The following is a 22,210-nucleotide window of genomic DNA, read 5'->3' as shown; positions in this document are numbered from 1 at the left end:
AATTATATAAGTGGAGCAGCAACTAGATCACATGTATTATTCGCAAGAAAGAATGGTCATAAGACAGCATCCATCATCTCAGACATCTCCGGTGAACGGCGAGGCTTCGCTCGCTCTTCGCTCGTCTTGAAATCTCAATGCAGCTTTAAAACTAACATTGAGAAATATCTCGCAGGGCAAAAATGACTATTAGCGCTGTTGTCTCAGCTCGAACTCCAACTTGTCCCAGAGAGGCGTCATTTCCGACACGGTCGTGGCATATGATGAGGAGTCAAAGGGGTAGAAGTGGCATTTGCTCATGGTGGGGCTAGATTCCAGCGTGGACAGGGGGGAAAGCCTGGAGCCAAACGTCATCCCAACAGGCCGCGCTGCACTGGCAGTTTGAGCTGCAGCCAAACTGTGCTAAATCAATCACCGGCGTCATGCCCTCTGACCTCATTTTACGAGGCGACGGCCAGCCCTCGAGTCCACATCTGCTGTTTACAAGACAGTTCAGCAGTTCACTGCTCACTTCCGCACCTTGGCAAACACCTCGGCGTGACGCCGCCGGAGAGTCTTCTGGGGTTGTTTCCATACAGCCCAGCTTCCAGTGTGGACTTAATGGGCCCCAAAATAAAGGCAATGAGCACCGACTGCGATGGGATGGGGCGGGGGCAGTCGGTGCTCATTGCCTTTATTATCCTCTGCATGGAGCATCCGCTTTTTAGCACTCAGCCCCACCTGGACGATAAAGACACGTGTTCGTGTGCCAGTGAATAACCTAGATTAAATAATGAGGGACCTGACGCAGGAGCCCAGGGCCTCTTAAACACACTGGCAAAGAAAAGCCAGGCACTCGAAGGAGAATTAAGGGCTCTGACGAGCGCAATTACCGCAGGTCTCAGCCGTCTGGTGGGTAAGACACAGCCGAGGAAGGGACAGGAAGAGGCTGCACTAGGAAGGGAGAATGAGGATACGTGGGGGAGGGCTCTTCCCAGGGATCTTTACAATACTGCAAGGACCACAAGGAGATAAACCACTGTTCACAGCTCCGTTTATAGAGTGGCCCGTTTTCAATAATCTTTTGTATCGTTTAAGTTAAGACACCACTTTAATAATCAGGGAAATTAGAAATGTAGAAATTGGATGAGTTTTACTATGCTGAACTCAGGAGGCATTGTTAAGTACAAATAATCCTCCTTTAAGGATTTTAGTAATGATTTACAACACTGGAAGAAGAAAACAGGGAAAGGGGTAAAAAATAATTTAATACATCATATCGTCACGGTGGGCCGGCCATCCAGCAGGAGGGACACACCCACGCCTGTACACACCCACGCATAGTGCCAGTCTACTAATCATGCTCACCTGTTCCTTATTTAAGCACACAGGTTCCTCACATCAGTGCTGCTCTTCCTCACGGTCATCTCGTCTGTTCCTTTTACCACTGTGTTGCAGCTTGTTGCTTTACTTTGTATAAAACCCGTTTAATTTTCCCTGACCTGTCACACGTATCTTGCTTGGATGCTGGGTGCTATGACTCATATACAAACTGTACACCACACTTTATGGTATATGCATACGGTGTTTAATGATACCATAATGCGCACTTATGCGCATAGCAGTATCTATTTTATTCTCCCATAATATCTTTATGTGAATATCTTCCCTGTATCCACACAGCATTTGCAAACAACAGGCGAACAAGGTTTTAACCACAAAAAAGAAGACAGCGAATGCCAAATACCTCCCATCTTAGAGATAGTCCGGTAATAAAACAAAACAGTGTTAAGTTTCGTCACCATCGGTGCTCGAGACTGGGCCCTTACGCTTCTCCACGTGGCAGCTGTGTTAACACAGCACAGATTAGTTTTCCCACAGGCAGCTGTGACTAAGATTTGGGTAATCAATGTTACAGTAATGTGACAGTTCACTAAACTAATGTCTCCAGGCCTAAAACAAATCCTGAGATGCTTTTTGTGTCAGCGTTTATGTTTACTCACCATATTTTAGTTGGTTTCACAGAAATACCTCCAAGTATAATACCACACAAAATGTGTGTAAAACATGAGATAACAGAAATGCGTGTTGGATTCTTTTTTACTGTGTGATACAATTTCTGAATCTTGCTGAACCTTGAGATACTTCTTAGGATTTTGACACAGGCTTGGTCTCGTAAGCTTGCTTTAGATTTTCTGCTGTTCCACACACCCTGAATAATGAACGAGCATATAGCCTCAGGACAAGGTCAGAGCTTTATAATAGTGGGGTGTTTTAGTTTTCAGGTGATTGTCTAAAGTACTTTAAAAAGGCACACAGGTTTTGACACTGCCTTTTTAAAAACTGTAGTAAAACAAATGGCCTTCACACGGTGTTCCAAAGAGTTGGCCTTGTTTTTTTTAAGAGCAGGAGGATTCTGTTCAAATCAGACTTATTCAGCAATACCTTCCCATCTCCCATTCAGAGTGGATTCTTTGATACTGTGAGTTCAAGCTCACAGGCTCTCTGGTGCTGCCAGCATACAAGGAAATCTGGGACCATCAGCGCACCGAGGCAGTGTGAGGCAACCGGCACACCGAGGCAGTCTGGGACCATCAGCGCACCGAGGCAGTGTGAGGCAACCGGCACACCGAGGCAGTCTGGGACCATCAGCGCACCGAGGCAGTGTGAGGCAACCGGCACACCGAGGCAGTCTGGGACCATCAGCGCACCGAGGCAGTGTGAGGCAACCAGCACACCAAGGCAGTCTGGAGCAGTCAGCACACCGAGGCAGTGTGAGGCAACCGGCACACCGAGGCAGTCTAGAACCATCAGCGCACCAAGGCAGTGTGAGGCAACCGGCACACCGAGGAAGTCTGGGACCATCAGCACACCGAGGCAGTGTGAGGCAACCGGCACACCGAGGAAGTCTGGGACCATCAGCACACCGAGGCAGTGTGAGGCAACCGGCACACCGAGGAAGTCTGGGACCATCAGCACACCGAGGCAGTGTGAGGCAACCGGCACACCGAGGCAGTCGGACCATCAGCGCACCGAGGCAGTGTGAGGCAACCGGCACACCGAGGCAGTCGGACCATCAGCGCACCGAGGCAGTGTGAGGCAACCAGCACACCAAGGCAGTCTGGAGCAGTCAGCACACCGAGGCAGTTTGGGGCCGTCAGCACACCGAGGCAGTCTGGAGCAGTCAGCACACCGAGGCAGTCTGGAGCAGTCAGCACACCGAGGCAGGACATACAGCTGCTCTCCTCTTCAGTGTGCTCAGCCAAGTGAGTCTTTGCTGAACAGTTTTTTCCCTGAGCAGTTGGCTGATAGGCTATCTCTGGTGTTTGGATTCTCTCTCTCTCTCACACACACACACCCAATCAGTTCTCTCATTTGTCGTATACCACAAACACAAACACTGTATCGAGAGCCAGCATAGCCGGACTTTTGTTTATACTGCTTGCTAACTATAATTTCTAACACAGGGGTTTCTGCCTCTGATCCCATATGCTCAGTTTCTCTGCTAACACACATCACATTAGCATTTAACTAATAACTGGTTTAGAGCACAAAAATCCAGCCCTCCAGGACTGATTTGACTCCTCTGTTCTAAAACATATAAACCAAAAAGAACCTATCATATCACTCTTCACGTCCCTGAGCACTGTCTTTACATCAATAACTGCATATTTCGTAGTGATTCCTATAGCATTTGATAAAATTCAGCACTTTCAGATACCACACGGTCCCTCTGAAATTGATGCTTGTGTTTAAAACTGTAAATGGTAAACGACAGGTTAGTCTACGGAGCCTCTTAGGTGGAGACACACTTCAAACAGCGTAGGTCTGGGCGTTCGCTGATCGTCCAATGTATTTTTTTTTTTTACAGCTCCGCGTCAGACGTGATGAATGTCCCGGAACCAAAGAACACCCAGCAGCCGGTACAGCAGTGCTGCGCTTCTCTGTTAATGTAACAGGCTGGCATTTCCCCGCTGGACTGCGATGGGGTTGTCAGGCGCAGAGGGCTACACTAGCACCGGGGCGAAACCACGGGCCTTGTGTTCCAAAACACGCTTGGAGCCACATGCTGAAAGATCACACATGGAGCTTTTGTGATATAAATCCAGTCCGATTTACAAAGGGATGTAAAAATTAATTAATTAATTAATTGAAGTGGCAACAACTTTTCATACATGACTGAATTTTTCTTAATGATTTGGAAAATACAATTAAAGGTGGGTTGCCCGACTCGACTAAAAAAAAACCCAAAAAACAGCATAACGCCTTCAATGTTTATATGATACCCCTGGAAAAACAGGAGGTGTTAAACACTGTTTTTCTTTCTTGCATGAAATTGAGAAACCCTTGTTTACTAAATCTAACCCATTTTACAGGCTAATCCTGGAGCCCTGCAGAGGCTTGGTTATGTGAGTCAGTTACTCTTCCCGTGGCTCCTGAGGATTGGAGCTGGAGTGCCCTGCACAACTTGGAGACTTCCCTGGATGGTCCTTCACTTAACGGGAAAGGCACGGTCCATCAACTGCACTCAATCCCATTTCCTCCACTCCCTCAGCTCTCTCTTTGCCCCTCATCCGGCCTGCCGGAAGGTCTCCGGAGCCGTTCATCACTCCTTCATGATCTCGCGTGCCTCGTCCTTATCTCGAGAGCGGCGGCCATGGCCCTGAATCAGATTTGTATTTTACAGCACCAGTACAAACACGTTACAGATGAAATGCTGCCCGTCCTGCCCGTGAGAGCAGACTCCAGCATATAGTGTAAGAGTTTCCTGGCATGAAGGAGCCAAGGCTGACTTTAATGTATTCAGTGCCAGCAGGAGATACCGGCTGCCTGATACTGCGTCCTCAACCCTCCGCACACCGGCGTGTGGGAAACCGCCGAACATTCCGAGAAGAAACCTGAGAGGTCGTTAAGCCCTCGTTAGTCTTTACACGTGATGAAATCAGCATCATACGTGCATAATCGATTTCAGCGCTGCTATATTGTCACAGGGTCTTCATGCTCAGAACACTTTCCTAAGACCTATGCATTTTGGTAAGAAATGATAATAAAGTTATGATAGAATTCCCAGCAGGTCTTCTTGAAAATGTCAATCTGGCTGGTTTGTGCAATATTGAATAAAATTTCTCTACGGGTCACGATATCCAGCAGCTCCCTGCTGGATGTAAATCACCAGCATACAGGAGCGTTTGACTGGACATTGATGACGACCTTTACCTTGGCCTTTGCAATAGCGCGTCTTCAAAACAAAAGGTCACCTCTGCTCCGCTTCGACCGGGGAGACAGAGTGTCTAAGTCATCATCTCAGAGACCGTAAAAAAGCCAGAAATAAATGACTCCCTTTTGAAGGGAGCTCCAATTCCAATCCGATATCTGCATGAAGGTTTATCTCAGACACACGGCAGGTTTAACCAGGCTGGACGTCTGAACAGGCCCACCTGGAAGAATATTCATGTACAGTTTTGCGAGCTACTAGAACTCAGATAAAATAGACACTATAAAACTGAACATTCACTCAAGGCCATCCTGGACATGCACACACATGCACCCACATACCAAACACATACCAAACACTTATCCCCTGCCCCTTCTGCTCAGATTCTTAAGGAGTCCTCCTTTCCCCAAGCAATCAGGCACTTGGACTAACACACATGTGCGCACACACACACACACACACACACACACACACACACACACACACACACACACACACACACACACACACACACACACACACACACACACGCACGCATTCATGTCCACAAGCACACCCACCCCATAAGTCTTGGAGCACATTACAGAATCCGGGCTGGTCCCTTCTGATCAATAAGTCAATTCGAGCTCCATTAAAGGACACAAGAGCCAGGGCTCCGGACGAACTCCGCTGTGTGGCGAGGGCAGCACCTCCACCTCCATCCTCCTGCTCCCACCCCGTCTCCACCTTTCTCCTGCACCGCAAACAGCAGGAACAGAAGAAACCGCCAACCAGGTCACTGCACAGGGCTCGAAAGAAAGATCCAAATTTAATCCTTTCGATTTTCTAAGTCACCCGCTCAATCACGGTCTACAGGAGGTGCAACCCTGCACTCGCACTAGTGTCAGCTGTCAACAAACACAGGAGGGAGCAGTGCTTACGTGCACACTTTTGCGAAGCCCCGCCTCTTCCTGCCTGTGCCCTTTCTGGGTGACCTGAGAAGTATCACATCGCCCTCACTGTGTCTCTCTCAAACACAAACTAGAGAGTTCATCTTTCTTGATGTGTTAGACAACTAGAAACAGAAGCATGGGCTCTTTCTGATGGGGTCTGTTCACCTTGGCTACATCAATAAATGACCAGACTGATTCAAGGACTAATTAAAGCCTTTTCAGCAGATATCACAGGAAGACAAACACAGTAACACAGTAAAAAGTCCCATCCCCCCACCCCTCAAGGGAACTGTTCTGTAAGCTTCGCGACTTGGCAGAAGCGGGTAAATTACAGTTCAGCTGATTGCTTCCAATCTGCTCATTTCAAATCTGTGTCAATAATGCAGCTGTCTACCTGCTCTGTCCATAGCCACGTCAATAAAAAGGTTCCATCTGAGAAGCAGATACTGTTCACTTTAAACATCGTCTATGAGCGGTAACAGTTAAGGTTTGGATACACTATGTATTTTGCTGTTGGGACACTAGTTAGTGTTACCAACACAGGTGGCCAGAAACAATTAAAAGTACGCATATCGTCAGTCAATGTACAAAGAAATAAAGCTGAACAATCAAAATATTTGTGTCCACATGGTTAAATAGACTCCCCTAGCTGCTTCTGCTAGGTGTTACTTCATCCCTGCAACACCCCGATTCAGTATCGGAGTAAGTGGTACCCAACATCAGATCCATTTAATCTACAATATAAGCTTCTAAATAGCCATGAGCATGGCTCATTATCCTAGGGTGTCTGGAACTAAAGGGAAAGACGGACTGCATGCGGAAAATGCTGATTATTCCCACGGTGCCCAATATGTATTCAAATTGAATAATGTCTCTGTAGCAGCTCTATGACTGCAGTGGAATTGAAAACAGGAACAAGCAACCAAGACTCAATTTGAAGCCATGACAGTGAAGGCTAATGAAGTGTATATATGCTATGAAGAGTCCCAAAACATGTGCACAGGCTGGGTTACATAAACCAAGCCTAAAGCGTCCTCATATAATTAATGTGTGTAAATACAGGAGGCTGCGGTAGTTCCAGAGACTTTAACGCTCGTATTTTGTTTTTGCGGCTGGATCAGATGGGGTCTGATAAATGAGGTTGACTGGCATTCAGCAGAACCACAGCTACAGAAGCTCAGTCCTGCTGTTTATCACGCCCTGCGATTCGAGACGTGATCCCAACATGCACTGCAGCTGCTGCAGCAGGAACAGCCGACAGGATATTCTCGCAGGGCGAAACTTTCAAACTGTCAGTGCCGAAAGGCAATGCAGCACAAAAATGCTTGCATGTCACTACAGTGACACCTCAGGACTTGGCTTTGAAATGAAGGGGTTCAGTCAACAAATGTATCAGTCAAGGATACAGAAAGTTTATCCATCTTTTTAGTTAAAGCGTTATGAAGCAGGCAAGAGTCGTTGGTTACCAAGTCCACTTTATGAAGAGAAGCGTGGTAGAGCTAATCACATGATTCTGATTTGAGCAATGCAAACTCCATGAGTTCAGTGCATCTCAGCTTCTCTTGATCTAGACGCTGATCTAAATATTTACAATTAAATGTATTGAATTAATTTTCACCTACAAGTACAAAAACAGAAACACAAGAAAACATTTATAGCACTTAAAATACAGTTTTACTGAGAATAAAAACAATAAATATGAACTAAGTCTGGCACTTCTTGGTGATGAAGCTCTATGCCCATCCATTTCAGCAGCAGCCACAGAAGGTTATGTTGGTTCTAACGTGTTCAACCACTATAGAGTTCAGCAACCATGACAAAATGTATTTTAATTATTATTTTATTTAACTTTAAACAATTCATGTTCCTGCTCTACCTCAGTGAAGGCTTGTGTGATGGCATGTGATGCATTTTTTTAATAAAGGGGAAGAACAGTCCTTTTTCACAGCATCATTAACGTGTTCACGCTGGCTTTGATTTCTTTTTCTTCAAAACATCAGTTTAAAACTCCTACCAAAAAGCAGCTAGTTAAGCAAAAGTAAAATTTATTTTTAGAGAGACAGATTACAGTCACATTTGCACTGGAGAATGAATCCACCTCCACTGCTTTGCAAAAAAAAGGTTCTGAAATGATATCGAACAGGCATCATTTCAGTATTAGTACTGAGATATTTAGGCTGGTATCACAGTGAAGTCAGAATCTTGGTATCGAGACAACACTATTAGTGAATCAGCTGATGAGTTGCTACCAAAGTTTTGTGCTTATGCAGGGAGCTTCTTCTTGCTCCTGGCTTGTTTATTTGGGGACTAGACTTCGATTTTTGTAAAAAGCGATATGTAAGTAAAATGGTATTTATTTTATCTCAGCATAGGTGGTTTATTGAACAGGGTACAGTATACGTGCACTGCACTGCGTAATTGTGCACAACAGAGGCGCCACTGGCAGACTCTGAACTTTAGTTCAATGACTGACCGGAGGAGAGATGGAGCGCCACTATCACCACCTTCCCCTCGACAGGGAATGGTGCACCAGAATGTTTGGAAAGGATAAACCAAAACTCCACGGTGTAACACGGGTTTTAGTCAGTGCTAACAAAGGAACTGATAAGCATTGTAGAACTACTTGGGGGGGATTCTGGAACTACACTACCACACACACATACACACATACACACACACACACTTAAAAGCAAAAAATAATCAAGTAAATCAAGTGTCACCACACTGAATCCACATTCTTGAGTTTCTTAGGAGCCATCGTATTTGTCGGGCTGGCGGTGCGGCATTAGGAATTCACCATGCTTCCCACACACGCATGTTCATAAGTGAATGAGAGAGAGAGAGAAAGGGAGAGAGGGATAGAGACAAGCAGAGAAGGATAGATGGAAAGAGGGGGAGAGAGAGAGAGAGAGAGTGAGAGAGAGAGAAACAATGCTCCATAGTTGGGTATTGATAGAATTCCTACAGCATCCCGTAGATGCGGAGGAGAATAACCGTCCCCTCCACACAGGGGACTCCACTGTCTGCCCATGCTGGCGAGGGAATCGAACAGTTGCCTGGTTTGTTCCCGGGTCGGTCCGCTAACGTGGGCAGGGTGAGCGGATCTACACGGCACAGCTCCTGCCTGCGAAGACGGTCCCGTCACTGCGGACCCATGAATCACTCCGGGTGATGCCACGTGCCAGCCTCCAGCGGTATCTGAGCCGTGACTCCGGCACAGACAACACCAAAGTGCTGGACATGGTGATTCTCATGCCTTTGGCTGAGTGAGACACGCAAGTGCAGAAAATGACAGGCAACTCTCACCCTGTGATTAAGGAGGCAGTCACTGAACATACTGTCTTCCAGAACATACACTGTAATACAGGCAAAGTCTTAACCAAAAAAGGCGTCCAAGTGTTATCACACTACGTGTCTCCGGACAAATAAGACAGAGATCTTTCTGGAGCTGCCAGCGGGCTTCACGCAGAAAAACTAAAAGCTAACTGAATCTGTCATCATACAAGCACACTGTCAAATTCCCTACTATACGGCATTCGATTTCGGAACTGCAAAACTAAATTACATTGTTTGTGTCATCAGGAACTGCCTTCACATTTCACTAACCAGCAATCTGTGTTTTTTTACTCTAGTACAGAACCAACGAGCAAGCAGCACTGAGCCTCTGTAACAGGGAGCCTCTGGACTGCTCGCAGCTGAAAGAGCTCTGAGACTTCCATGGCAGTGCTCCTGCTGTGTCTGGTGCTTACCTTCATGGTACAGTCCTGGGTTCAGGGGTGAATTAGTCCTCTTTTCCTCTCCCGCTTGCTGCCTTCTGTGTAATGGAAGGTCTCCAAATGAGGAGCGGAGTGCACTGTTTTGCAACAGGGAGCTACTATATCCTGACATGATCCCCCCCCCCCCACACACACACACACTCACACTCTCTCTCTCTCTCTCTCTCTCTCTCCTCTGTCACTCTCTCTCTCTCTCTCTCTCTCTCTCTCTCTCTCCCCCTATCTCTCTCACTCTCCTCTCACTCTCTCTCTCTCTCTCTCTCTCCTCTGTCATTCTCTCTCTCTCTCTCTCCTCTGTCATTCTCTCTCTCTCTCTCTCCCCTCTCTCTCTCTCTCTCTCACTCTCCTCTCTCTCTCTCTACCTCAGAGACAATACAGATTGAGCAAGAGGCACACGCAGACACCACACTTCCTTATTCATAATCACACCCACCAAACCGTTTTGCCCAATCTGGAGATTTGTTGATACTTAGTCCCTCCTACAAGGAGAGACACACAAAACACAAGCTTCAGGTATTGGAACATCACAGTGCCCGTTGTGACATGTGTACAATACAAGTATCACTCAGACACACACACACACACACACACACACACACACACACACACACACACACACACACACAGAGAAAAGGGGGGAGTGTTCACACACACACACAAAGCTGAAGCTCCGCTGAGGATGCTACAGTGAAAGATTTTCAGGTTTAAAAAAATACCTGGCAAGCCAATTAATAACCATCAGAACACACTGATTTTATACTTGGAGGAAACACACTCTCAGTACTCTGATGAGCAAGCAAAACATGCCTCCTTGTAGAGAGATGCTTACACCGCCCAGCGAAACGCTGCCTCTCTACATATGTGCAATTAATTAAACCGAGAGGGTGTCTAAATAAGATGTCAGGTTTTCTTCTCTAAGCTCCACATACTCAGTTGTGAGTCTGCAGTGTGTGTGTGTGTGTGTGTGTGTGTGTGTGTGTGTGTGTGTGTTTGTGTTCGTGTGTTTGCACAGTCAGAAGAGACAGGCGGCATCTGTTTGCCTGGCCGGGCAGTGGAGCCACTGAATTTCAATGTAACACTTTCCCGTCGACAGCAAGTGGACTGTGTACCCGTGGCAACACACCCAGCAAGCGGGAAAGAGAGAATGAGAAAGAGAGGAGGAGAGAGAGACACCCAGAGAGACATGGAGTGAAGGAAAAGTGGAAAGAGAGAGAGAGAGAGGGAGGGGTAAAACAAACGTACGGTGAGTGTGGACTGGGAGGGTGAGAAAAGGACAGACAATGAGAGAGAGAGAGAGAGAGAGAGAGAGAGAGAGAGAGAGAGAGAGAGAGAGAGGGAGCAACAGAGAGAGAGAGAGAGAGAGAGAGAGGAGTGAGAAATGAAAGCTGTAGTAGCTGAGCGAGACAGATGGAAGCAGAGCAGGAGCGCTTTAATAATGCGCTGTATAGTAAGTACAATAACACCGCTCTTCACTGGGGACAAGCAACATATTCCTTTAATCTTTTATGGAATCTTTTATGGATGTACTCTCCTGTTCTTCCTCGCCATCTTTCATGTGGTACTTTCCTCAGACTTACAGCTCCAGCCTGGGTTTGAGGATGTGTTACAGTATTATTGCACTTTTGTTTCTGGGATGAAACAGATGTTGTCATTCCTGACATCTGCTGAAACAGCTTAGGAGTCACTGCACTGCCCAGCATCATCCTACACACACACACACACACACACACACACACACACACACACACACACACACACACACACACACACACACACACACACACACAAGTGTACTGCCTAACCACACCCACCTGCAGGTCCACTGCTATTATGTGAGATATGGATAGGGTATGTCTCCTGTCGCCAATGTGCCAGTTTGATTATCTCACGCTCATGATAAAAAGCCTTATAACCTGCTGAGTAAACACACTTCAGTGGACACAGAAGCTTAGCCATGAAGTCAGAAGTATGTAGCATGTAGCAGATGCACACGAATGCTATCATCTTAACACGTTATACAATTATACAGGCAAAGATTAGCAAACAGCTGCATGGATGTTCATAGCACACATCAGAGTGAAAAATGACCAATGGGCACGAAGACTCTCAGAAATTAATTAATTATTAATTATTCATTATAATTAATTAATTCATTAATTATTTTTTTCAAATGGACAATTTATTAACAATTAATCAATTAATTTTGGATTAATACATTCATTGCTGTTTACATAAAAACACTTTACCTTCCCTTGCTCTCAGATTCCTCTTCGCTAATGCTACTGCATCTTCACACCAAACAGCCCCAACAGGAAACTGTGCTTACAGGCACTTTTGGACCTGCATCCTGGACCCAGGAGTTTCTCCTCGGGAATCTTTTTTAATTACTCCATAGAGGGGGGGAAAAAATGGGAGCAGTTGTACCTAAAAATCCCGCTTTTGGGAGCTTGGTAGATGGGCCTGTGTCTCCGCTTGTCTCCAAAGCCTAAAGGGGTTGTGCCGTGTAGAGCTGCCCTACTCTCTGGAGGGACGAGGTGTCTTAGAGATGACCCGGCACCTGATGGGGGAAGGCGAAATAAACCCGGCGGAGTCCCCCCTTCTGTGTACGGGCGTGAGCAGAATTCCGAGCCTGTGCTCCATTATTGCTACTCTCAGCATTGCACAACTCCTCCACAAAAGCCATTCTTCTTCCCACAGAGAGCCAACGGGGCCGCAGCACAACGTTCAACGCGCACAAGCCAGAGCCTTGCGAAAGCAAAATCAAAGGTGCCAGTTTTAAGAAGAGGTTTAGGGGTAAAGCACTGGATTGATTTTCCTGAATGAGGGCTTGCAATTATGGCCCTGCCTTGTGTAACACACAAAGGAAAGGTGTGTTGGCCTGAAACATATCAATCCTGCTTACAAGAATATTGCAGCAAAGGTGATTTTGTTTGTTTGTATTTAAGCAATAGCTCATAACAGGGGAAACATTATCAGGACGTTATAAATTTTAACAGAGGCAACAGACATGTCTGAATAATGTGTACAGAAAAGGTGTCCAGATCTGTTTTTTGAAGGTTGGAGACCAGCACAATTTGATAATTTCCCTGCAAAAACATAATTATTTCAATTCATCAGTTATTTAACAAAACTGTGTTGGTTGCCAGGACCACAGTAGGAACCTCTGGTATTAAAACAATTTAAAATGGTATAGTTGAAAAAAAGTCCACTCTGTGTGAGATCATTTTGTGGTTTGCTTGCATCCTCTGATTTTTCTCATTATCTGCTTAAAACATTTTTGTAACATTCTAAATACTGCAAGTCATTCTTGATTGGCTGTGCAGGCTGAGGACAGATGCATCTTTATAGCTGCTCTCCTGGCTCCAGTTCAAAACTCGTGCAGCATGCAGGGTTAGAACAAACCCTACAGAGCCCTTTTGTATTCACTTCCTATTCAATGCCCAGTGCATTACAAAGTTACCAAGATAACAGTCACTGGGGGGCCACAGACATTTTATGATCCAGGTTTCAAACTCACTGCATTTTGCATGGTTCTGACTTCATTCAGGTGTTCAGCTTCAAAAACCCACAAAAGTCTCTTCCATATTAAAGTTTCCAATTTATCCAAACAACGTTTAGTAAGAGTACAGCGGACAGTAAAACAGCGTGAACTACGCCATTACACTTGCTGGATTACTCAGTCATAAAAATGCTTTATGAGACTACAGGCAGCAAGAATCGTCGGTCACGAACCTCCATCCTCTCGTGGGTCGTTGTGGTTGTCTGCGGTTAGGATGGAATGCTTGGGGATGCATTAAGCCGCCTGCTTCTCAACAGCGCACGCGTCATGTACCGTGTCGGTTCAGCGTCTTTATTAGGCCCATTCTGCTCCAGCTCCGGGGAGCACACGGATCGCGAGACCGGCAGGGTGAAGCCATAATTCCGAGACGGGAGGATGCGATGACGTCAAAAGCAACCTTGTTGCTTAGTTGTGCCGTCACGTGAAGATCAAAGCTACCCACCTCTTTCAGGACCCGCTGGTAACATGAAACGCTATTTTTGGACAGTATAAACGTGCATCGGATCGAGATTTAGACAAAGTGCGATTTTAATTACACGTCATTAACAACACTGAAGATTAGCATTAATTAAGATTCGTACCAAGGTTTTGTTGCTTTCCAAGTTTTATCCATTGTTCTATAATGATATTAGTTATAAAAGCTATATAATAAGTAATTTTCCAAATATTCGTCTTCACATCATGCCATTATACTGCCTGCCATTATACTGACATTTAGTGACCTGGATGTTGCAGATATTCTTTAGTAAATCTATTTAAAATATGGACGCCTCCACGTGGGGGACCCGTTCTATGTTGCATAAACCGTTTACCAAACAATTTGTTTCTTCATCTCGTGTGAAGAATCGTGTGTAGAAATAATACGTAACTTTATTAAACATTGTTTGCTACTTGCTGGTGGACGGTCTGCTCCTCTAATTCAAAACTGCACCATTTTATTTGATTCTTTTCAGGGAGGATTTATGCTTGGTAACACACCTGGAGCCCGTCATACAGAACATAAATGCAACTGAAACTGCCGCGACGGGACGAGCGTCTGGGGAAAAGCACAGCAGGCAGGCGCGAGTCTCGGACAGAAGAAAGACGTTTAATCAAACTTTTACAAATTAGAAAATTTTTGCAAAATGTTTTTTTTTTTTTAATTAAAATTAAAACGCAAACAATGCAAACAATACTGCATAATCACAAGGGAGTTGGGGGCGACGAACAGAACATTAACATCGTGTAGACAGTAAACGACAGCGCGGACTTCGACACATGGGTTTAAACAGACACTGGAGAGGACAATAAGGGGGCGTGGCAACGTGTCAGGTGGTACACAAGAGCACACGAGGACACGTCAAACAAAGGAACGACCATAGCCACGTGGTGGACTAGACTAGACTGGACTAGAGCAGAGGAGAGCGGGCGCTTGAAATATTTGGAAATATCGATTTATTTATTTATTTTTTTAAAATCACAGTTAGATATTTTCCCCAAATCGTTCATCCCCAATATAAACAACTTTTAGTGTTATTGCAACATATACAATCTAGATCCTGGAACCTAAATCAAAGACCCCAGAATCAGCTCCAAAACCTGGAAGGTTACAGTACTGTCTAATGCGAATCCTCATTTATCACACTATATCTCATAATATAATATATCACCCAATCACCAAACCCTTCGTGAGGAGGGGCACCACAGGACAAACACCCTTATAAAATCACATGGTGCCATTTTGACACCCTTATAAAATCACATGGTGCTATTTTTGTACATACTACAGGCTGCACAAATATAAGACAATATGTTTTGTCTTAAAACAACAGCACAGGCTCTAAGAGTGTGAGGCACAGGGCTTAAGTAAGCACTTTTGTAAAGACCCTTTATGAAAGGAACTGTATGGCAAAATGTGCTTACGACACTGAGAAAGCAGTATTAGGATGTCTTTGTGCTTGCACACACACACACACACACACACACTTGCACATGCCATAAGAAAGATACACAGTTATATCACACTCTCCATGAATTCTAAGGTCAGAGAAGAGTGAGGAATCGAAGGTAACCCAGAAACGTGCTTATAAATCAATACCATTTCCATCAGACAAGTGAAAGCAATACAGCACCCCTGAACCACTTGAGGATGTGCTGTCGCGTGTTCTCATTACAGCACAGCCTGCATCTTCCTGTATGGTACGAGGGCTCTCTATCCACTCACATTCAGATCTCATTCATGGGACTTTGTGAAAAATGACTGTGTCCTGTAGTGTGATGTCAATCAATGCTCAATGCTATTAGAGACTAAAATCAATGCACTGCAGAATGACATCCAAGGGCGAGTGGCGTGGAGCGTTTGACCAGCAGTGGCCTGACTGTGGGGGTTGAGCAGCTAAAGGATGGCGCAGCTCCCCTCTGGACAGCTGGCTGACGCTCACAGTGAGGTTTATGGGCCATGGTGGCTGTCCACTCAGTAAGCAATCCTGAGTGGTTTGTGTGTGTGTGTGTGTGTGTGTGTGTGTGAGAGAGAGAGAGAGAGAGAGAGAGAGAGAGAGAGAGAGAGAGAGAGAGACCCTGAAGGTTCGGAGCTGTGAAAAAGCAGACAATAGCACCCTCTGGTGTCCAGTTAATTACCGGGGCCCTTTAGTGCCAAAACCACATACTTTGTCACACGATGATCAACTGAAGGAACGGTGACTCCAGATTTTGTCCAACTCTTCCGCATGGGGTTGCGATTGTTACTGTAAAGATCCAGAGAGAAAATATAGCAACTCAAAAGTAAATTAATGACATAGCAGCTTTGCTTGCTCAAAGTAATTAAACACATTTCTGAACAAAACCAGCCTGGTAGATTGATTAAAAGTTTAACTGATGCTTCTCTCCCATAATCGTTTTAGAATCTCTTAAACCAGGTGTTTATTGTCCAGCAAGTCAATGGCACTGACACCCAGTGACTGAGTCACTAGCAGATGCCCTTTTGGTTCTCATGACCATGTAAAGCCTTTTCAACTGCAAATATAACGATAAACGAGTCAGTTTTAAAAGTCATCTTAAGATAAGGCTATGACTGGCTAAAAATAAAAGCTTGAGCAGTTTAACACAGCCCGCATGTCTGTGATAGCCCCCTGCCCCCCAATATCAAAAACATGATGGTTTACTCCTTTATCTTCCCATACAGAGGTTTAGTCTCATTCAGAAGCACAGGACCAGTCCCAGACCTGCACACAAAGCCTCCACTTCTTGCTATGGTCAGTCAGTCTCTCTCTCTCGCGCGCTCTCTCTCTCTTTCTTTCTCTCCCTCCATCCCTCCCTCCCTCCCTCTCCGTCTCTGTATCAGTCTCCCTGCTCAATTCTGATTTGGCTGTGTGATTTATTTCCATGGCAACAGGGCACCTCTGGTTTGAATCGGAGCCCTTTATGTTGAGCCACAGCTGAGAAAGCATTTCTGTGATGTGTAGCAAAGCAGTCAATGAGTCAAAACTGCAGCACCCACAAATCATACGACAACCAACTACTTACAGTCACATGTGGTACACTTGCATGTGAGCTGAATATGATACTGAAAAGTGGTTGATAACCGTTACCACGGCTACAAGTAGTAGCTATCATAATTACAACAAATCTTCTACATTACAGTATTAAAACGTCCGATTCTGAAATTTACCTAAAATAAATGTATGTGACATAAAACACTTTAAATGGTGTTTCATTTAAAAACAGGTGCCCTGGATTATCACAGTATTAGCACTGTGTATAATAAAATACTCAGCCATGTCTACTAGTTACACCATCTGTCTTGTGTTCATCCTTTCTGACAGTGCGGTGCAGACCACGGCACCTAGTTCAACGTGTGCCTCTTTTGTAGGCTGTGAATGCCATTAATTACGTGTTCATAACACGTAACAGACTGTGTTCTTGTCTCCGCACAGCTGTACATGTGAGAGTCACTATCGGAAGCCGACATAAGCCACTGCTACAGACTGCAGACGGGTCCTTTAGCACTTCTGCTTCGAAAGCGTCGGAAGCGTTTGGAGAGAGAATCAAAGCACCAGTCATTTCTACCTGTAATGCGCATGTAACATCCTGACAGTGGCTGGGTATGCACCAAGATATCAGACACAGGACGCAAGGTGTCAGACACAGGGGATCAGTAGCAGAATACCGTGTGTGCGCGTGTAGGTCCATGACGGCACATCACGGTGGTCGATAGTGCTGCCGCATAACAAAAATATTCTGTGTTTAGATTTGGAGAGTTTAAACGAATGATCCCGACTTACTGCAGCCCTACACTTCAGATGGACTAAAGCCCATGAAGAAACGAGTGGGGGGGGGGGGGCTTGCTAAATACGCAGGGGGGATGCAGGCAGTTTCGTGCCAACATGGACTGCAGACTCAGTTGCTTGCAGGTTCACTGGAAAGCAGGAGTGGATACTCCATTCCAAATGGTCAGTGAGAAACCTCAATTACCCACGTCAAAACAGCGAAATCCAACTGAAAATAAATCTCTTTCAAGTGAAAATTAAGCTACAAAGATATTCAGCAGAGTCAGATTCAGCATGCTGTGCGAATTTGTGAAAAAGGGTGAGATCTCTTCCACTGGAAGAGGTAACATAAAACATGCAAGTTCAAAGGTCATCCAGACATTTAGCTGGTGCTTTTATCCAAAGCAACTTTCAATTATGAGTACAACTTGAGGGTTAAGGATCTCGCTCAGAGGCCCAAGAGCGGCAACTCAACACTGGTGAGGCTTGAACCTACAACCATCCGATTACAAGTCAAGTGCCTTAACCACTGAGCTTCCACTGCCCCTGACAACACGCTCCTCCAACGTACTGTGGAAGAGCACACCATTAAGACCAGTAAACCCAGAAAGCAGGTGAGGACCCAGAAAAGAGAACACAGGCTCACGCAGCCCTGACCCAAAGGTCGAGTGAGACTTAGAGAGAGATAGAGAGAGAAGCTTCGCTTACGTATTCCAGTTTGTCTGTCTTGCTGAGCCAGACGCTTGCACAGTAGTCCTGTTTCTGTACGGTACTGTAGATGGATGCAGCCTGGTGGGCTCCAGAGGAAGGGCCCGTGTCCGGACGAATGTTCAGCTGATCTGCGCCTCCTGACGGGAGCCTCGCATGCCGCACCTCCATGTCTGACCTGCGTGTGGATCTCTGCTGCACTGCCCCTCAGCTCTGCCTCTCATCTGCCCGACATGTAGGAGAGTGTGTGTGTATATACATGCAAGCTGCAGACCCACAGCTCTGATCAAACTCCCTCCGGGCTGCCCTGGGGCTGCCCGAGTGACAGACAGACAGACAGACACACACACATACACGTGCACGCGCATGCGCACTGGAACATTCAGGAGTGTGGGCAAAGCCAGTTAACATGTGGATCCATGCTCCCTTTTTTCTGCCGAGTCTCATCTATCACTTAATCACTCACACCCACACAACACTAACCCAAGCTCACCTCACAACCTCAGTCCTGGCAACGTCTCATATTCTGCTCATTCTCTTTCTCAGTCTCTCCCCTCCAGACAGCTTTAGTGGGGATTTCCCTGACATGGGAGGGGCTCTTCCTTGACAGACAGTATGCAAAGTAGTGCAGTAAATACTGCAGTTTCTCCCACTGACACACACACATACACCCACGCACAAAAGTCACATGCACCATAATTACACAAAGCCATCACTCATCTAAGGAGCCCATTAGTTGCTTCCCTGCATGCACCAGGATGTCTGCTTGTATGCTGGAGGGTGCATGCTGACAGTGCTTGAATAGCACAAGTATTCACAAGTAATATCAACCAGACCCCAATGACAGCGTAGTAATGAAGGCGCATCATTAGCATTTTACTGACTTACCTCCACCTGTCAGAGAGCTCTACAATGACATGTCTACACACACCTCCAAAGAAATATTCACAAAAGTGGCAGTCTAACAACAGGATGTCCATACATTGAGTTTGGTTTCCATGGAGATGCAGTGAATACATAAAAGCTTCCTTTAAGAACCTTCAGGTGCTGACTCATGCTTCTTTGCTAAATCCACATCACATCCCCTTCAGAGACTCTGAGACTCTAGACTCTACTTCGTCGTGTATCTTAGTATGTTATCACTTTATGGAAATCGGGTGATTTTTTTTTTTAAAAATGTTTTTTTAGTTGAAACTTAAAACTTTTTGTTGCCACATATTTGCAAGAGACTATGGCGCAATGAATAAAGGGGGCTTTCAAAGTTAACGCATAAACCTATAAAGTGTCATTTTTTACTACTGTCGTTTTTGCATTAGGTTTTAAAAGGTAATCATTTTAATTTGCTTGGATCACCTTCTCCTGTTTACTCGCCAGGCATCCATCCGCCGTGATTTAGTGTTGGGGAGTTTAATACTCCAGGCGCGTTGGACCCAGCGGGTCGGTGTTAAAAGTGTCGTCGCTAATCAGCACTTGAACTGTAAATATGCCGTCGCTGTTATCGTTTTTACTGCATGTCAGTGGTGTTTCTTGAGTGAAACACTTTAACTAACGTTAATAGTGTGTTTGGCAGACATACCGAGACATTCCCAGTGCGCGTTTACATTTACACCTCCGATGAGATTGATGCGTTGCAGCGTCTTTAGGTTTACAGCGAATCCTTTAAAAAGTCCATTTGCAATTTCCCCCATTAAAACGTCAAGGAACCTTAATCGGGGGTGGTGGGGGAGCAGAAATCGAGTCCAGCTGGGAGTCCAAGCCGAGGCGCTTACCTGCATCTTCGGCGCTCCACATCCTCGAGCCGCCCTCGCGCCGAGGCTTTTTACAGGTGAGCCGTTCCCGTGCTCGAGCCGTAAAGAGCCTCGTGAGCACCGTCCCATCACCGACACCGGGAGTAAAGCAGATTCATCGGCAGCGCAGGAGGGCTCATGTCTCGCGTTTGGACTGGCGGAGAAACGGAAAGCGACCAGAAAGTGACTTTGGTTAGAGAAAGATGTGCTTTTGGACTGACGTGGGTTTGGTTTAGTGGAGAGATTAGGAGCACAGGATGTCCACGCAAACGGACCCAATGACAACACGGGCCGGGTACACGTTTCTTTGGTCGGACTTTTAACTTCTCGGTGATGAGGTTCCGAGTTTGGGAAAGTGCCAGCCAGAGTTTGCCTGCGGTCTCTGCAGATGCATTATAAAGTGGGAATTAGAGCAAGACCCTGCACGGTTAATTAAAGGAGTGCCTCGAGGGAAGGCAGCCAAAGAGAAAAGAGCCGAAGTGCTAGAGTCCGTGCAGGAGTGCAAGTCCCGTCTGCTGCACTCACATCTGCTACTGGCTCCTCAATCTTTATTCAGCAAACGCGGCATGGAGGTGTGCAATCGTCCATCTGCAGCCCAGGCGGGGGCTGTCGAGTCATATTCCAAACCCATATCTGCATTCGTATTTTGTGAATGTACCGTGATCAATATTACATATAAAGTTCTTGCTGGTGTAAATTGTTAGTCTAGGTTGAAGATCAAAGACTCGCCCCTCTTACATTGTGTCTGCTCCCTCTGACCTCGGAGAGTACTTCTTCTCTTGGAAGATTTCTAGAACTTTCTATGGTAATTTAGCGAACTCCCATCCTTTTTTTACACACACACACACACACACCCCCCCCTGCCCTACAAATACCTTTCCTTTGGTGCTAGTAAACTAGAGATTCTCTGACCACAACACACTCCGGACTCTTTGCTTTGGGCTTCTCTCCGAGCTCATAAAGAGGGGGCGGCGTCTGCACTCGAGGATGAACAACACACTGAAGAACATTACAATAATCAACCAGTTAGCGATGACAATAATCCACTGTGTAATAATAGATTAGCTTTGACATTAAAATCAATGTGAGTTCTACAAATCACAAAAGCTGTGATGAAGCGTGAAAGTCTTGTGTCCTTGCCCATAACAGTAACTAATCCAATTCGAAGAATGAATGTACATGTTCAACAAGCTTTTGATTTGCGTTTCCTTGTTATTCGTACTTCATTGTGTGGTTCTGTTCTATGGGATCTTAAGTATTCATTCAGAGTGGGGCATATAACAGCAGGTGTCATTTCTTTTGGCAAAAAAGTGGGGAAAATAACAAAGCAAGCTTTTATTTCACTTTAGGAGCTGGGCAAAGCCTTAGTTCCAACAACCCTCACAGTCTGCTCTACTGTTAAAATAGCATGTTATTTTTTATTTATTTGGGTAGAGCAATTTATATAATTTATTTTTATAAAAAACATTTAAATTGACTGTGGGGATTTTTGAGATGTGCTCTGAGGTCCCCATCACGTAACTAACATTTTGCTCATCCTGTTTGCGGTGCCGCTGTTGTTCACGTTTGAATTTTAGGTGACAAAGCAATTAGCAAAATCATTCTTCCACCCCACAGCAAGCCTCCATGTGTGCGGTCTTCAGTCAACAAAATAAGTCTGTGTAAAACCCAAACCTGTGTGTAAGACACTTGAAGAAAAAAGAAAAAAAAGAAAAAAGAAGAACAACTCTAATTGCTGACCCTTGGTTTATTGGGATACGAGACGTCCTGTGCTTTCAGCGTAGCCCGTGTCCAACAGTCAGACAACAAGAGATTTTCACTTAACAGCTTCTAAAACTGCCAGCAATGCAATTCACTGCATACCACACGTAATTCAACAGAGTATCAAAAAGGGCACTCGAAATTCCCACTAAACGTTTAGGTGTAAGACTGAATATATATATATATATATATATATATATATATATATATATATATATATATATATATATATATATATATATATATAAT

At 45.3% G+C, this 22,210-nt stretch overlaps 1 protein-coding gene and 1 long non-coding RNA gene across 5 annotated transcripts in view; both read right to left on the bottom strand.

Moving 5' to 3' along the window:
- LOC113588817 (inactive phospholipase D5) overlaps positions 1-10,017 on the bottom strand; it is a 33,214-nt gene extending 23,197 nt beyond the window's left edge. For all 4 annotated transcript variants that reach the window (XM_027028179.2, XM_027028181.2, XM_027028182.2 and 1 more), the window contains exon 1: positions 9,876-10,017. In XM_027028179.2, the coding sequence (XP_026883980.1) occupies positions 9,876-9,881 (6 nt within the window). In that variant the 5' untranslated portion in view covers positions 9,882-10,017. The remainder of the gene's footprint in view (positions 1-9,875) is intronic.
- A 217-nt stretch (positions 10,018-10,234) lies between these two features.
- On the bottom strand, positions 10,235-12,957 carry LOC113588818. Its single transcript, XR_003411887.2, has 3 exons — positions 12,149-12,957; positions 11,714-11,815; positions 10,235-10,381 (listed from the first exon to the last, which is right to left on the bottom strand). It is a non-coding gene; the product is annotated as an uncharacterized LOC113588818 (long non-coding RNA).
- Between the last annotated feature and the right edge of the window lie 9,253 nt (positions 12,958-22,210).

The sequence above is a fragment of the Electrophorus electricus genome, chromosome 9 (genome assembly GCF_013358815.1).
Source record: "Electrophorus electricus isolate fEleEle1 chromosome 9, fEleEle1.pri, whole genome shotgun sequence".
Lineage (NCBI taxonomy): Eukaryota > Metazoa > Chordata > Actinopteri > Gymnotiformes > Gymnotidae > Electrophorus > Electrophorus electricus.
Note: the sequence above shows the minus strand (reverse complement) of the source record. Positions and strands in the feature narration are given on the sequence as shown.